At 36.6% G+C, this 17,146-nt stretch overlaps 1 protein-coding gene across 17 annotated transcripts in view; it reads left to right on the top strand.

Annotated features, from left to right (window-relative positions):
• The window catches only part of hlk (hulk), a 167,353-nt gene that overhangs the window by 33,803 nt on the left and 116,404 nt on the right, over window positions 1-17,146 (top strand). For 11 of the 17 annotated variants that reach the window (XR_010951265.1, XM_067775482.1, XM_067775477.1 and 8 more), the window contains exons 4-5: window positions 4,265-4,431; window positions 5,740-5,775. Coding sequence is in view for 16 of the 17 variants with exons in the window: in XM_067775482.1 (XP_067631583.1) it covers window positions 4,265-4,431; window positions 5,740-5,775 (203 nt within the window). In the remaining variant the exon portion in view is untranslated. The remainder of the gene's footprint in view (window positions 1-4,264; window positions 4,432-5,739; window positions 5,776-17,146) is intronic. The other 6 variants (XM_067775487.1, XM_067775485.1, XM_067775479.1 and 3 more) reach the window with 1 other exon arrangement.

Raw genomic sequence — 17,146 nt, 5'->3', positions numbered from 1 at the left:
TACATAATGATTGATTTGTTTATGTGCATACACGTGACTGCTTAGTATCGGCTTAGAGATGATAGTATCCCTTAGTGTTGCTAATATTCATCACACTGCCCTCCACCTAAGTCTGATCGTCCCGATCAGACAAATCTCTCGATCTAACCGCTGCTAGCCTCTCCAAATGAACCACCCTTCTATTTCCTGGTTTCCCAATGGTTTGTATGATCCTCCTCACAACTTTGTATGAGCCTTCCCAACTGCACCGGAATTTGGATGAAACACTTTTCCGCCGATGAGTGTTGTATAACAGTACCAACTTTCCTCCAAGACACCTTCCGAATTGTTGTTCTCGTCGTACCTGTGTTTCATCATACTACTCATAACCCTGGTTCGTTCCCTCATACTCCATTGTTTGGCCAATGAACTAGTTCGTAGAGCTTGCGCTTGACGGATTGGCTTTGCATAATCAGCATCGTTCCGATTTTACACAATAATAGCGTTCACTGGCTTGAAACCACCCTTGCATTCTTTCTGCGAAATTCTTTCTTCCGTTTTAGTGCGTCCATTTTGGTTTGTCAATGCAAGTGTTTCTCTCGCAGTTATCTTGGATTTTGCTTTGTTTGGCCCATTCGTTCCATCAACCTTTACCTTTGACTTTCGTGGCCTTTGGCGAGTCTTCTCCACCAATACTCGATTACTGCTGAACCCTTTTTCCAAATTGAAGTTAAGTGGTATATGCTGGTTCTTATAGTGCATATTTCTTCTTTGTATGTCAATTCTTATGTCATGGTCAACTAAGAAGTTCACTCCCAATATGACTTCATCAACGATCTCCGCCACAACGAATTTGTGTAGAATCGTGACCTTTCCAATTAAGACCTCACATACCACTTGGTTATACTCGCCAGTGACCGTACGAAACCTTGCTCCAGGTAATGGCTTTACTCTCCTGTTGACCAAATCAGATCGGATTAAGGAATGAGATGCGCCAGTATCTACAGTCAGTTCACGTTCTTTGCCATCCACAATTCCTTTGACAGTAAGACGGCTCGATTTCCTTCCAATTTGCGAGATAGATATCACAGGACATTCTATAGCTGGGGCAAGTTTTCGATCTATACATCTAACTTGCTCTTGCTTACCTCATCCAGCTTTACATTTACGACCAGCCAAGTTGGAACTACGAGGACCGGTGCTGCAATGACGTACAATGTGACCTGGGTTACCGCACTTGAAACACATCATAACTCCAGAATTTTTCTGTTTTGATCCCTTCAGTGCTTCCAAAATTGTGTCTACCCAATCTGGGCTTTCTACTTCCACACGCCGTGCTTTGAAAGCTGGCTTACACAGAAGCGATGCTCTTTCATGAATCAGAGCATATGATACCGTTTCTGTGAATGTAGGTTTTGGGTTTGCATATGTCGCTCGCTCCGTTTCTACGCCCCGTATGCCATTTATAAAACTCTGAATTTTTACCCTCTCGGTGTACTCCACGGGTGCGTCCGCATTTGCCAAATAAGCCAACCTTTCAACATCCGAAGCAAACTCTTGCAAAGTCTCATTAGCTTTTTGGTAATGGTTTTGCTATTCTATTTGATATATCTGTTTCCTGTGTTCGCTTCCGTAACGTCGTTCAACAGCAGCCATCAATGCTTCATAACTGCTCCGTTCGTACTCTGGAATAGTCTGTAAGATTTCCGCTGCAGGCCCTTTCAATGCCACGAACAGTGCAGCAACTTTATATTCCGCATTCCAGTTCGTCACTGCTGATCTCTTCTCAAATTGCAGCTTAAATACCTGGAAAGGAACAGTGCCGTCAAAAGATGGAGTTTTTACCTTCGGATTGGTTGATGAAACAGCTGGGTGATTTAGTTGCAGTTCCTGTATACGACCTCTCAATATTTCAATCTCAGCATCGATTTTGTCCTCGAGTTGTAAAAGTTTTGTATCTTGTGCCTCCAGCTTCGATGATAACCTTATCTCCTGGGCCTCCAGCTGCGAGGATATGCGAACCTCTTGTGCTTTCAATTGTTCAGCCAACTGAGATGTCAAATATGTCTTCTGTTTTTCCAGTTGAGTTTCCATCTTGTATGTAATATGTGTCGACATTTCTGAAATACGCGTTTCTTGTGCTTCAATCTTGGATGTTATACATGTCTCCTGTGATTCCAGTTGGGATGCTATATACGTCTTCTGGTTTTCCAGTTGCGATGACATTTCGTTTGATATTTGTGACGACACTGCTCAACACTGCTTGTATCGCGTTAGTGTCAACACTTGCCAATGGATTCGTAGTCTCTACCTTCTCCCCCATTTTAGTCGCCGACTCTTCCACATCAGCATAAAAGACATACTCGTCCACATTAATTCCTTCCGTCTCCATAGCGTCTCGTAGCCGTGCTTGAAGTTCGATCTTATTGCCGGTTGTATTCAATCCACGGTTCTCCAACTCCTTTTTCAGTTGCTGGATCCTTAATTCACTTAACTTTGCCATGTCCAAGTTGTATTCCCAATCTTCGGAATTTATTTAGCAATCCCACTTCTGACACCAATTGTAACGAATTTCCGGTAAATCCGCTTATTCCAAATCTTCTACTAACGTTCGTATCGCTAAATTGTCGAATAAATAACTCCAATATTCAATAATGCAAAATGGTATTTATTAGACAAATTTGAAAGTACTTCGCAATAACACGTATACTTCGCAACCAATAGCGTGCTTAAATCAAACAAATTGCTGTTCACTCAGCTTTCGCTCCTTTATACTCTCTGCTGTCTCGTTCGCATACTTCTAGGCGTTTCTTCTTCTAGAATTTACTACTTAGTTACCAACTATAAATATATGCGTGTGTATATGTGAAAACTACATTGCTGATGATTGCATACTTTTGTGAGTATATCTCCGCTGCTTGTACATACATATGTGTATACATAATGATTGATTTGTTTATGTGCATACAAGTGACTGCTTAGTATCGGCTTAGAGATGATAGTATCCCTTAGTGTTGCTAATATTCGTCACAATATATACGCCATTTGTCATAATTTGTGATAAGCTGGAAACAATGAAAAAAAGAACTGTGATCTATTTCATAACAAGAGTAATTTTTTTGATATCCTCAGAAATTGTGATTGACACCTACAACGTTTTTCGCTATTAGCCTTCAATTGTTAAATAACGTTTTGTCGTCATACCTCGACTCGAGTTCCCATGCCATGACAGCTGCGGGTTAGGGTGCTTAGAATATACCCGCGGCAGGTATGTCTGTCGTTAGAGGCGACTAAAATACCAAATTTATTCAAGGGAATGGGTAGCGCAACCCTTTAAAGGTATTGCCAGCGAAAAATATTGCTTATCCAATCCAATTATCAACCTCACCTACCCGTGTCGAATCCAGTTACTAGGGCGGTATGATCTTGAAGGTTGCATGTGATCATCCTAAATCATTCCCGAGATGGTCGGCCTGGTGACTTAATGGTGCTTGTTACCGGAACGTACCGGATTTGCACCCGGAAAAAGACCATCAACATCGCTAACACTCCCCAAGGCTCTCGGGGAGTGCCCTTATCGCTACAACAACAACATTCTATTTTTTTATACATATTTATCTATTCCTAATAAAAATTTTACTAAAAAAAAAACATTTTTTAACTTATAATAAAATTATTTGATTGAGAAAAGGATTTATATGACGCAAAATCAATCAAAAAAAATTTTTTTTTATAACTATTTTTCTTATTTTTAGGATTTTTTAGTGTAGGAAACACCACGCTCATGTTCTATATATGCTATCGACCATTATTTTCGGCAACTTTGCATTATTTTTCGAGCCGTATGGGGCATGCGCAGGCGAACAGAAAGGAATGACATGAAAAGAAATAATTCGCCTCGAAAGCTTTTGCGGGCATTCCATTAGGTTCTGTTGTCCTTCCGAGCTACATGCCGCGTAGGGGGTTTTAAGCTAAATGAGAGCACGTTAATTAAATAATCAATTAATAATTAAACAATTGTTAAAAAATTTTAATTCAAATAGGTTTCTGTTGCTAAATATTATTTAAATAGCCTTTTTAGAAAATAAATATGTCAATCTATGTATAATAGGGTGGAGTGAATTTATTTTTTTTCGAAACCGCTTTTGGCTGACCTCCAGGAAGTAGCCTTTCTAGACCAGAAATAAGGTTGAAAATTTTTATTTCACTCACCGTATGTTTAGAGTTGCAACTAAACTTTGAAAAAGACGGTATAACTAATATAAACAATTTAAATTTATTTTAGGGAAAAAGAGCCAATCATCTATGATGGCGATCTTATGGATGAGGAGGGTGTGCTCGATTTCCTCACCTCACTGGAAGCCATGGATCTGCCCGATCGCATTGAAGAAGTTAATTCAAAAATACTTTTGAAGATTATCGAGGATACCGATTTCGTAGCCGTTTTATTCTGTAAGTTTTTCTTTTGTTTCAAAATAATTTTACTTTACCTCATTTCAAAAAAGAATGTTTTCTAGTTTCTTCATAAACATTTAGTAGAATTTTTCTTTTAGTAGTTACATAACTTCATCTTCTATTTGAATATTATTTAGCTTGCATAAATTTCTTTAGGTTTCTTCTGTGAATTTGGAAGTAAACAAAAAATGCCAAGCAGTTGCAGTTTTTAATTGATAATTTTGTAGTTTACAAAAGAAAACCAAAACAACGAAATCGTAGTTACTAATACCAAGTCGTAGTAGTTGTTAGATCATTGACAATTTATTTTCAAAAAATTACACTAGTAAACAAAAAATTTATTAAACAGAAAGTTCTTGTGACTAAAACCTATACAAAAATTGTAAGATTTAAAAAACGCTAACTATACTCTTCAGGTAGATTAAATATTGAAAAAAAAAAAAAAAAAATACATCAATAATTACACACGAAAAAGGTTTTTTAACTATGCATTTGTGACTAACCAAAAGCAATGTGGAGGCGTAGTAAATAAAAAAAATTAAAAAAATTGTTTTATACAAATCAGCGTAAAAAATCATAATAATTATCTAAACATAATATCTATATTATCTGCGAAACCAAAATTGCAAGCGCCTCGAACGCTTTGCGCTCTATTATACATATATATATTAACCTGGGTCGATTTATATGAACGAAAGTTAACCGATATTGCGCTATCGGTTTTTCGATAGGATTTGGGCTCAGGAAAAAAAGTTCCTCTACGCATACCCAAAAAAATAATTTCCGAGCCTGCGAAAAAAATGACGAATGGTCAATTTTTCGACCAAAACACTCCCCAAACCCCAAAAAATATTTTTTTTTTCCAAAAAACTGTTGTAAAAACGTTGGAGATAATAATTTTGGAGCCTGCGAAAAAAAAGAATGGCGAAATGGTCAATTTCTCCAAAACCCAAAAAATATATTTTTTTTTTCTCAAAAAACTATAACTGGAGATAACAGTTTAAAAAAAAAATATATTTTTTGAGTTTTGGTGAGTATTTTGGTTGAAAAATTTACCATTTCGCCATTTTTTTCGCAGGCTCGAAAATTATTTTTATGGGTATGCGTAGTTGAACTTTTTTCCTGAGCGCAAATCCTATCGAAAAATCGATGGCGCGATATCGGTTAATAAATCGACCCATTCTAATATATAAATAACTACCTATTTAACTATTGTCCTACTATCTCTACTTAATCGAGACTTTTGAATTTGCACGGTATTTTAAATAAATAGAAACTATTATTCTGAATTGTCAACTACTTCAGGTCCCGATCATGCCACGTGTCCACCTAGGGTTATGGGTAAGTTTATGAAGTATAATCTCAAGAGTTGGGTTTTAGTTTCACTCTCCATAAATTTTTCATTTTTGACAATTGCCTACCCTTCAACTCACAAATACAATTACCAGTCTACCCTAAACTAGCAAGCAGCACCACTACTAGCCTATAAAAAACCAACAACAATAATACCTAACTTTTAACTCTTTCTATGTAAATTTGATATTAATTAATTGTTTCAGTTTTATACCTCGCACTTTCTTACTGCATTGCGTTCAATTGAGTGAACCATTTTAAGAGCTCTCTCTGTCTCTATTTAATGAACTTTTTGTTTTGATTCACCAACCATGTCCTTGCTGTCCTCCACTTGTTTATTTTGAATGTTCATGTATTTAGTATAACACTTTTTGTGTGGAAATATGAAATTATGATATGATGTGTTTTATAATGAAGTCCTTATTTTTCGAAACAGCAATAGGTACAGTTTTTGTCAAAAAATACTTTTTAGAGGTAATTATACCCAGCTGTACTTGTACACAGGGTATTATAACTTTGATTGGATAACGGTTGGTTGTACAGGTATAAAGGAATCGAGATAGATATAGACCTCCATATATCAAAATCATCAGTTTTGAAAAAAATTTGATTAAGCCATGTCCGTCCGTCTGTCTGTCTGTCCGTTAACACGATAACTTGAGTAAATATTGAGATATCTTCACCAAAGTTGGTACATGAGCTTATCTGGACCCAGAATAGATTGGTATTGAAAATTAGCGAAATCGGATGATAACCACGCCCACTTTTTATATATATAACATTTTGGAAAACACAAAAAACCTGATTATTTAGTAAATAATACACGTAGGATGTTGAAATTTGATGTGTGGACTGATATTGAGACTCTTGGTAAAAATGGGCGTGGCACCGCCCACTTGTGATAAAATCAATTTTACAAATATTACTAATCATAAATCAAAAATCGTTAAACCTATCGTAACAAAATTCGGCAGAGATGTTGCCTTTACTATAAGGAATGCTTTGAAGAAAAATTAACGAAATCGGTTAAGTACCACGCCCACTTTTATATAAATGATTTTTAAAAGGTTCGTGGACGAATAAAATGAGCTATATCTTTGCAAAAAAGAGCTTTATATCAATGGTATTTCATTTCCCAAGTGGATTTATTCAATTTTAGAAAATGGGCGTGGCACCGTCTCTTTTATGACTAAGCAATTTTCTATGTTCCGGGAGCTATAACTCGAATAAAAATTAGTTCAGAATAGAACCATATGTATATGTATTATTGCGCAGCCTTGTAACACTATTAAGCGCACAAATTAAACAACAACAGCATTTCAAGTGTACAGCTGGGTATGTAATGTTCGGTTTCACCCGAACTTACGACTTCCTTACTTGTTCTAGTATTATTTTTGCTAAAATTACTCCTATGCCTTTTCAAAATCGGAGTAGTGCCATTTTACAAAAATGTGGTTCTTATATGTGTGTGTGTATTAATGTATGTTGTATATGTTTGTATGTTTGTAACAATCTATTTTTTATATAAAACTAATGTTTTGTTGCTGATTGGCTGTGCTTCTGGACTAACTAAAATGCTTCATTTACCACAAGGCTCAACATTTTAAAGCGTGTAAAGGTGTATGTGTGTATATATTCTAAATTCATAAGCTGATAAAGCGAAGAACAATATTTAACAATTTTTCTTATTTACGATGAAGATGGTTTTATCATTAGTATTGAGAAGTATCGACTATTTCGATATCGTGATTTGAAGAATTAGGTATTTCATATGAAGTTTCTCAGACATCGCAATATTGAAATCTCTCTGATGTCAGCTAATGTAATTTTGCAATTTAAGTAATAGTAATTAACCCGAAATTGTCAACTGGGAATTTGCAGAACTGGTTAGCAGCACATGTCCAAGGTAGAGTATGTGAGCTCCGAGTTCTTTTTGGTTATTCAATACCATTTTAGATACGGAGGTGCGGAGAGAGATAGTAACTGAACCCTTCTTTCAAGTACTGAGTACATTGTAGACATTGAGTATATTAGAGTATTCAATATCAATACGTTTAAGAATCGAATTCGGTCAATGCTTCCAAGAATTGAGAATTTAGTAATTTTGAAATCGATGCTGATTCCCACTCTATATCATGCGTTGTTATATGTCCCTACTTGCAAATAGAATATTTTCTTAGCCGATAGTATTTTTACTTAAAAGAGAAGTGACATCGAAAGCGAAAAGAGAGGATAGAGAGAAAGAGAAAGTAGAAGGGAAAGATAAAGGTAAATAAATGTTAAGGTAAACGAAATAGAAAAAGAAAGATAAAGGTTAATGGAAAGAGAGGGAGAGGAAAGCAAAGTTAAAAGAGAAAATAAGGAAAATAGAAAATAAAACTAAAAGAAATGGGCATACGAGAAATTAAGAAAAAACTAATGAAACAAAATAGGAAATTTTGAAGACGACGTATAAAGGTAGAAAAAGAGAAAGAAAACAAAAACAGGATGCACAAGTTGAAGAAAACGTAGAGATTGGGGAAGAGATATAATCTGCGTAGTACAATTTTCAAATGTTGGCCGGATAATTTTCGGCCCAGACATCCTCTGCTGGATCTGACAAAATTTGGCATGATACTGAAGGTGGAAGGGAAATGTAGAAGGAAAGAAACGTTATGTTAGTTCAAATTAAGTTATCTATGAGCGCTTAAAAACACAAGAATAAAAAGTTAGGCAGTGGAAATAAATTACATCAAAACAGCAAAAGAGGAGAGCAATAAATAAATAAATAAACACAAGGTGCTATATATATCTGAGGACAATAAGGCCGAGGTTCTCTTCCGATTTGCGTTGTTAAATTTTCCTACGAATTTTTTTCTAACTAAAAGTACCAGTTTCTTGAAATCGGCAATGAAAGGGTTCTCGTTTTTATAATCTAGATGTTACCACAAATTTTTTACAAAAGTTAATTAAATACGACAATATCAAAATTAGGTAAGCTGTCACCGAAACAATACCGTTTTGAGATTTCTTTCAGTACTGTTTTGGGATTAATATTTTGGTGCTCTTTTGTAACTTTTTTCCGGAGCTTATTGGATATATTTTGCGAATATTTGAGAACCATTATATGATCATTTCGTTATTTTTTTTTTTTCAAATTACCATCATTTTGAAAATATTTTTCTAACCTTTTTTTTAAATGTGAATCACATTTTGCCATTGAATTGAAATTTCTTTGTGAAATCAAAAGAGTTTTTCCGAAAAGGAGGATATCCGTTTAATAAACATGAACATTTTCTGTGTTATTACAAAATCTATAAACTGAAGTGAGGGAAACATTTCTTTGGTGAAAAATTTATTGCATTTTCCAAGGTTTTTTTTTATTTTGGTCTTGTCGGGATTGTTTTCGGGACCATTTGGGATTTATTTAGAGATCAATGCGAAACTGATTCAGGATCATTTTGAACTTATTTAGGAATTGTTTTCAGAACTTTTTGGCATTGGTTCTGAATAGTTTTCTAGTTTTGGCCAAATCGTGATTATTTCAGGATAATTTCGATCGAAATATGATAGGGATCAATTTTAAACTATTTAAAAAAAAAAATAAATGTAAGGCGCGATAACCTCCGAAGAGATCTAAGGCCGAGCTTCTCTTCCAATTTGCGTCCTCTTGATTTTTCCTACAAATTGGCCGGACGGGACCTTCGTGTTTTATGCCGACTCCGAACGGCATCTGCAAGGCAGATGAGTTTTCACTGAGAGCTTTTGATGGCAGAAATACACTCGGAGCGCTTGCCAAACACTGCCGATCATAGCAAGAAAGCAGTAGAGTTCACTTACTGCATATCAGGAATTTTGATGCCAATATATTTCATTCAAACTTAAAATTGAAAGATAAAACAAGATTAAATTTTGTGAATGACTAGCCTCGGTTTTTGATATTCAAACCCTTAAAACCCCGTCGTGTAACAGTTTTCCATATAAATGCGTTTAATGCATTAATGCAATCTTATGCATGATGAGTACATTGTACGTGTTCTTATGGAGCACGGCAATCGAGCGACAATGGCGCCAGCTGACATGAAAAAGTAGCCAACTTCCAACTTTTGTTGTAAGCAAAGGATAAAAAGAAGCATTCGACATTTGTTTTGGCTAAGGGTGATTTCAAACTTTGCAAGTTAAATTATTTTTCGCAATTGTTGGTAACTTTTCTAATATTTTTCGCAATTAAAAAACTACAATATAACAAATGAATAATACACAGAATATGTTAGCAGGTATTTTTCTTCTATAGTGAGAATGTGTATAACAGTGTTGCGCGAAATTTTGTATATGAATGGGCAAGGCGAAATAAACTTCAATTGCTAAGTCTGAAGTTTCTTTTTATTTAAAAACGCAACATCTTGCGTGATTGTGGCGATGTTATTGGCATGCATAAGACTACGTTGAACGCATCTATATGAAAAAGTTGATTGTGGCTCGGCTTTTACGGTATTATTCCTACCTACATTAGGGTGGGTCGATTTGTATGGCCGAAATTTAACCGATATCGATGTTTTGATAGGATTTGGGCTCCGGAAAAAAGTTCCACTACGCATACCCAAAAAAAAAATTTTCGAGCTTGATATATTTCATTTTTTTTTTTACTTTTTTTCGACTTTGATTTTTAAGGTTTTTTCATCAATTTTTTTTTTTCAAAAACTGTTATCGACAAGGTTTTTAGCAAATTTGGGTCGGATAGGGTATACATGAAAATTTTACAATCAAATGAAATTTTTTTTAGTAGGTCATGAAAAAAGCCTTAAAAATCAAAGTCGAAAAAATTAAAAAAATTAAATTTCGCAGGCTCGAAAATTATTTTTTTGGGTATGCGTAGGGGAACTATTTTTTCCTGAGCCCAAATCCTATCGAAAAATCGATGGCATGATATCGGTTAATAAATCGACCCAGTGTTGTTGTTCTTGTTGTTGTAGCGATAAGGTTGCTCCCCGAAGGCTTTGGGGAGTGTTATGGATGTGATGGTCCTTTGCCAGATACAGATCCCGTACGCTCCGGTAACACAGCACCATTTAGGCGCTAGCCCGACCATCTCGGGAACGATTTATATGGCCACATTAAACCTTCAGGCCATAACTCCCCACCCCCGAGTTCCATGAGGAGCTTGGGGTCGCCAGAGCCTCGTCTGTTATGAAACAGGATTCGCCGCGGATAGGTGAGGTTGACAATTGGGTTTGGAGAAGCTGTATATTGCGCTAGCAACCTGAAGGGTTGCGCTACACATCCCCTCGATTCTGGTATTTTAGTTGCCTCTTACGACAGGCATACCTACCGCGGGTATATTCTGACCCCTTAACCCGCTGGGGGAGAAATCGACCCGGTCAAACCTACATATCTTTTACCATAAGATCTGCGACATTCTATTCCCTTCGATTGACTCTTAAAGGTAATGATTTAGTCAGTGGAATATTCGCTCGATTCCTGCTGATCAAAGAGTTTCCATTGTTGTTAGCCAGCCATTGCGATTGTTAAATCGTAGAATAAATGTTATGCTATTCTTTTTACGTACATCGGAATTTATTGATGAACTAGATGTAGACCTTATCAGATTTTCAAAGTTTCAAGATCTCGTATGTACATATATTATATGTATTTAACGTTCTTAATTAAAATTGTAGCTTTTTGATTAGTTTTTTTTTTAAGTTTTACGTTTCGTTGGACTAGAACGATTTCCTCGTCAGTACCTGCAGCTTCTCTGAACATGTAAAATTTATTTTTACCCACTTATCGATATAGAACATACAAACTTGCAAACTAATGTGGACGTGCATAAAAAATAGACGAAAACCTAGGAAATGTAAATTGTTAAAGCTATTTTTGTAGCAGACTCGCGAACAAAACAGATTAGACAAGTTCATATGGCTCTTATGTTTTGTGGATGAAGCAACATGCCCGCCCCACAGGATGCCAATAGAATTTGGCTAACGAAAAATGGCAACCACATGCGAGCAAACTTATGTTTGTTTGTGACCACACAGTGGCGGAGTTAATGGTCAGTAAAGGTAGGGGGCCTTAAATTGTACAAACTTCAGTCAGGGTGTTTAGTTTTTGCGCGATATTTCTACTTTAAGCAACGACCTATCGATTGGTTATCAAAAATTTGATTATTGAATTTAACAAGTTACTGATTTGTTATCATAAAGCTATCGTTATGTTCTCAAAATTGTATCGATTTGTGACAGAAAAATTAACGCTTTGCTATCGAAAGGTTATCGATTTATCATCGAAAATGTGTCGGTTACTTATCGAAAACTTATATGTCTCGGTTTGTATTGGAGGAGTTGTCGATTTGTTATGCGGGTGTTATCATTTAGTTATAAGTTTTTATTGGAGGAGTTGTCGATTTGTTATTTGTTATTTAGTTATCAGATCAGTGTATTAGCGATTTGCTATCGATTCGTTATGACAAATTTATCGATTGCTTATCGATATGTTGTCAACAAGTTACTGAATTTTTTTCAAAAAGTTATCGATATGTTATCAAAATTTTATCGGAACATCATTAATATTGTATCAAAAAGCTATAGATTAATTATCGAAAATGTTTCGGTTATCAATATGTTATCAACACTTTATGGATTTGTCATGGAAGAATTGTCGATTTGTTATCGACGTGTTATCATTTCGTTATCAGCGTATTATCGCAGTTATTGATTTGTTATCGAAAAGTTATCAATTTATTTTCAAAAGTTTTTCTAATTGCTATCGATAAATTAACGACTACTATTAAAAAGTTCTTGATGCTTTAATGAAAATTCATCGATTAATTATTGGTGTGTTACCAATTTGCTATCGATTGAAGTTATTGATAAGGTACTAAAAAATTATAATTTTTGTATCTAAAACTTTTCGATTTCTTATCGTAGTGTTACAAATTTGTAATCTGCGTGTTATAGGTTTATTGAAGATGACCCAGCGTTAACGATAAAAACGAAACGAAAAAAAATCGATGACACTTCTCTAAACCGTCGTTAACAAGCCGACAAAAATATAAACCAACAAACATCGTCGGCACAAGAACCCGCGCCGTAAGTTCTGCTTACTCCGAACTGGAAGAAGAAGACAAAGAGATGGGTTTGATAGTAAATGGGGACAAAACGAGGTACCTGCTGTCGTCATGCAAATGGTCAGGGCATTAGCGCCTTAACAACCACGTCATTGTTGGCAGCCATAATTTCAAAGTACTTAGTAAAGACTGCGCTTATTTCGGAACCAGTAATACAACAAACAACATCAACAACTTTGAAAACCAGCGAAGAATCACTCTTGCCAACAAATGCTACTTTGGACTGAGTAGGCAATTGCCTAGTAAAGTCCTCTCTCAGCAAACGAAAATCATGCTCTACAAGTCACTTAACTATGGTTCGTACCCGTCCTCCAAAATCGTGCAGAAGCATGGATCACGTCAACATCAGACGAGGTGGTTCTGGGATTATTTCAGAGACAAGTTCTTCGAAAGATTTTTAAGCATTTACGCGTCGGCAACAAAGAGCACCGAAGAAGACTTGATGATGAACTGTGCGAGCTTTATGCAAACATCAGCCTAGTCCAGCGAATGAAAAAACACAGCATCTACGCTGGTTATGCCGGGTTATGCCAATGAAGCATGATACTCCAACCAAAGATGTATTCTTATGAGTACCCACCTCTGGAAGCAGAGGGAGGGCGCGATCCCTACTCCGCTATAAGGGCCAGGTTGAAAACGAGTTAAATTCCCTTGGTGTGTCCAATTGGCACTAGTTAACCCAACAAAGAAGTGACTGGCGTGCCTTGTTGGACGGTCATAACCATTTAAACGGTTAAACGCTAATTAATTTAGTAAAGTTGCCTCTGTTTAACTTCAACCCCTCGGCTAGTTCTAACTAATTAAAAAATATTATTTTTCTAGACGTACATCTCGATGTTTGCACCTCGAATTTCACGAGCTTTTGGCACTCATATGTTTTTTATTTGGAAACTTCTAACAAACCTGAGCCCTCTAAAGAAAGTGCTGACTTGAACCGTTCGTAAAACCAGCACTGGTGCAATAGCCTATAAAATTAGAAAGGTAAATTTAACAAGCATACATTTATAACTTAAAGTACTATGATACATACGAACATATATAGAGACTTTCAATGGTCAAATGGTCACGTTTTCTATGAAAAATGCATAACTCAAAATATTATATTTTTGAGACTATGTTCCAAAAATGTTCGCAATACCAATACTGAACTTATGTGGAAGCTTTGGGAACATATTTTGTATAAATTGTCCCTTAAAATGCTAGAAGTGATTTCTGTAGAATATGATTAGCATTTGCTTTTAACATTTTTTGGGAAACTAAAATCTGTGTGATGTGCCTTTTTAAAGGGAATGTGCATTATGTATGTAAGGTATGGGGGATTGTGTATTCTATATGTGACCGCATAAAGAAAATACTTAAATCTAGCATCGTATGTCTGGGCTTGTCGCCAACCTAATAGCGATGGCTATGGCGCTGGCACTGGTAGCATACATAGCTTACATGGTGGCATCATAGATGGGCACTTTGAGCTAATTTTTTGTTTACTGTAAAACTAAATATTAAATTGGTCACTCTGAAAATCCCCTCAATGTCCTTTCGGCCTTTGTCCATGTAAACTTGCTACAAGGTGCTACTGCTCTGTAAGCAGCTAAAACTACCTGATAATGACTTCAGGGCTTAAAAGGGTGTTGGAAAGAGTTATAAAGCTTCCCACTATAAAAATTATGGCATATGAATTTAGAAAACCGGAAGACAAATAGTGTAATAAAAAAATATGTTGCCATCTTCAGATAGATAAATAAGAAGAAAGAAAAAATGTGTTCCGAGAATCTCTCAACATATGCTTGAAATTTAGAGAAAGTATTTTGCAGCTTTTTTTGGACGCAGACTAAGGTGCGCGGAATTGCCTGCTTTTAGCACGCCGCAAAGAATGTTCTTTCTCGCCTGCCTTGGGTAGTGGTAATGAAAGAATTGCTTCAGGGTGGCTTATGCCGATAACCTGGAATATCTTGTTAGGGGTATATTCCTGAATTCCCTGAAACATTTTACATAGTTACCCGGGTATTGTCACCAGATGGTCCGAAACATGCGGATTAGCTGTCAACTCAAGCAAAACGGAGCTCACAAATCCGGAGGGCGTTTCGCAAGGGTGGTAAATTGGCTTTACAATATGGTGGTTAAGCCGATTCCCTTCTATGTCGTTCTGGTCTGGTGCAGAGCACTAGCCACACAGTTAACATTGTGGGCAAAATGGCAGCAGCCCGGGTGGCAATACGGCTTTGTAACGTGTGATATAAGCTTGTAAATTACTGTCACTCTAGCGGTCTTGCTACTTCGACTTCACCCCTGGCCAGGCAGACTACTTTGCATGGGCTTCCACCCCTGTTGCCACATCTAAAACTCATTTTCTCTCAAATGACGAATGGAGTGGGTAATTAGTGTTGGACGGGAGTCTCGCGAACCTCTTCACGGATGAATCCAGGCTAGACGGGAGGGTGGGGGTGGAGTATTCTGCAATGATCTCGGTATTAGCGGGAAATTAGGCTTATCGATCACACAGCATCTTCCAGGCGGAGGTCGTTGCTATAAAGGATGCGATAAATGGGATGTCATCCGCCGATGCAGCTTTTAGGGAATTAAATATCTACTGAGATAATCAGTCGGCTATCGAGTCGCCAAGCTTAACCTACTTTGTGGTAGCATCAAACTACTTTTTGATAAAAAATTATCTACATACCAGGTTATAAGGATATCCCTGGCTACTGTAAGGCTTATCTCTTGGCACAGGCAGGCTCGGGCCAATTAGACACATCTGTCGGTGGATGCTTTGAGATTTCTTGACCACTAGCACTCTGCTTTTAGACAGGTGGGCCTCGAGCCAGCTTAGCAAACGCTGGGCTGGCATCAGCTCTTGCAGTGTAAAGAGACCTCTCTGGGCCATGATTATTCAAGTATTAACAGCGCACTGCGCAATTGGAGTCCATGTGGTACGCCTTAATATACTGGACATTCCCAGCTATGTTAGCTGTATGGAGGACGATGAGGTGAAAGTTTCTTTATTTTTCCGCCTTTTCGCGCACTTGTCGCCTTTTATTACCATTCAACTATTTTTGTTCGATAGTTGCACTAAATCCTCTACTCCGTACTGTTGCTCCTCCCTACTCTCTTTCTTTATATATAAAAGTTACTGTTCTCATAACACCACAGAATGTGGGAGCATCTCAATATTGTTTTATGCAGTGGTGATTAGTGAGACCTTTGCTTGCCTAAATGCTACCTTAGCCTTTGTGAGGATCCATCTCCTCATAAAGTGCTTAATTACAGCCAGCGAAAAACATATTGTGACAAATATCAGTATCACTAAGCGATACTACCATCACTAAGCCGATAGTAAGCAGTATGTACGTAAACAAATCAATCATCATCTACACACATACATACAAGGCAACGGAGAGATACTCATAAACACATGTAGTCATCAGCCGAAGTAGTGCTCATATATACACACGCATATGCCTATGCGAAAGGCTATAAACTACAAATACAGACGCATATAGCTGGTAACCAAGTGGAAGATTCTAGATGGAGAAACGTCCAGATATTTGGAGAAATATGCTGACAAGGCAACAGAGAGTATAAGTACAGAGAAAGCTGAGTGGCCAGTAATCAGTTTGATTTAAACACACTATGAGTTGCGAAGTAAAGTATAATTGTACTACTCCCAAAGTAATGTAATAAAGACCATTTTGCATTTCTGAATATTGGAGTTATTTATTCAACAATTTAGCGATTCGAACTTTTGCAGAAGGCGTAAAATAAGCGGAGTTTCCCTAAATTCGGTACAATATTAATCAAATTTTAGGATTAGTGATAGTGATACTGGAAAACTTTCACTACCATTAAATTGTTTTATGGTAGTAGAATACTGAATGCACTAAAAAATTGAGGTGCTGTGGCCACCTATGCCTGGCATAGTCCCATTGAAAATCTAACAAATAATGCTAATGCACATTGCTCAGAAATTTGCGAATGCTTTTAAATATATTGTCTTAGAAATGCAAAAGTAAAAATGTATTTTATGCCGCCGACCGCTTATGATTATTGGATTTTGCATTTTTCTGTTATGTAGGTAAGCCTGGGATGTTCCCACAATAGTCGGTTTTGTACAGCTGAATGGACCTGTTCATCTATACTTTACATGTAAGAGATAACAATAGCTTATACGGAAATGATAGAGCTCAACATACATACCTTATAGTAAAACAGTTTAAGGAAACCTTCAAAAGATCGCTAAAAATCTCTAAACTACCATACATT

This window comes from Eurosta solidaginis, chromosome 3 (assembly GCF_040869045.1).
Source record: "Eurosta solidaginis isolate ZX-2024a chromosome 3, ASM4086904v1, whole genome shotgun sequence".
In the NCBI taxonomy this organism is placed as follows: domain Eukaryota; kingdom Metazoa; phylum Arthropoda; class Insecta; order Diptera; family Tephritidae; genus Eurosta; species Eurosta solidaginis.
Note: the sequence above shows the minus strand (reverse complement) of the source record. Positions and strands in the feature narration are given on the sequence as shown.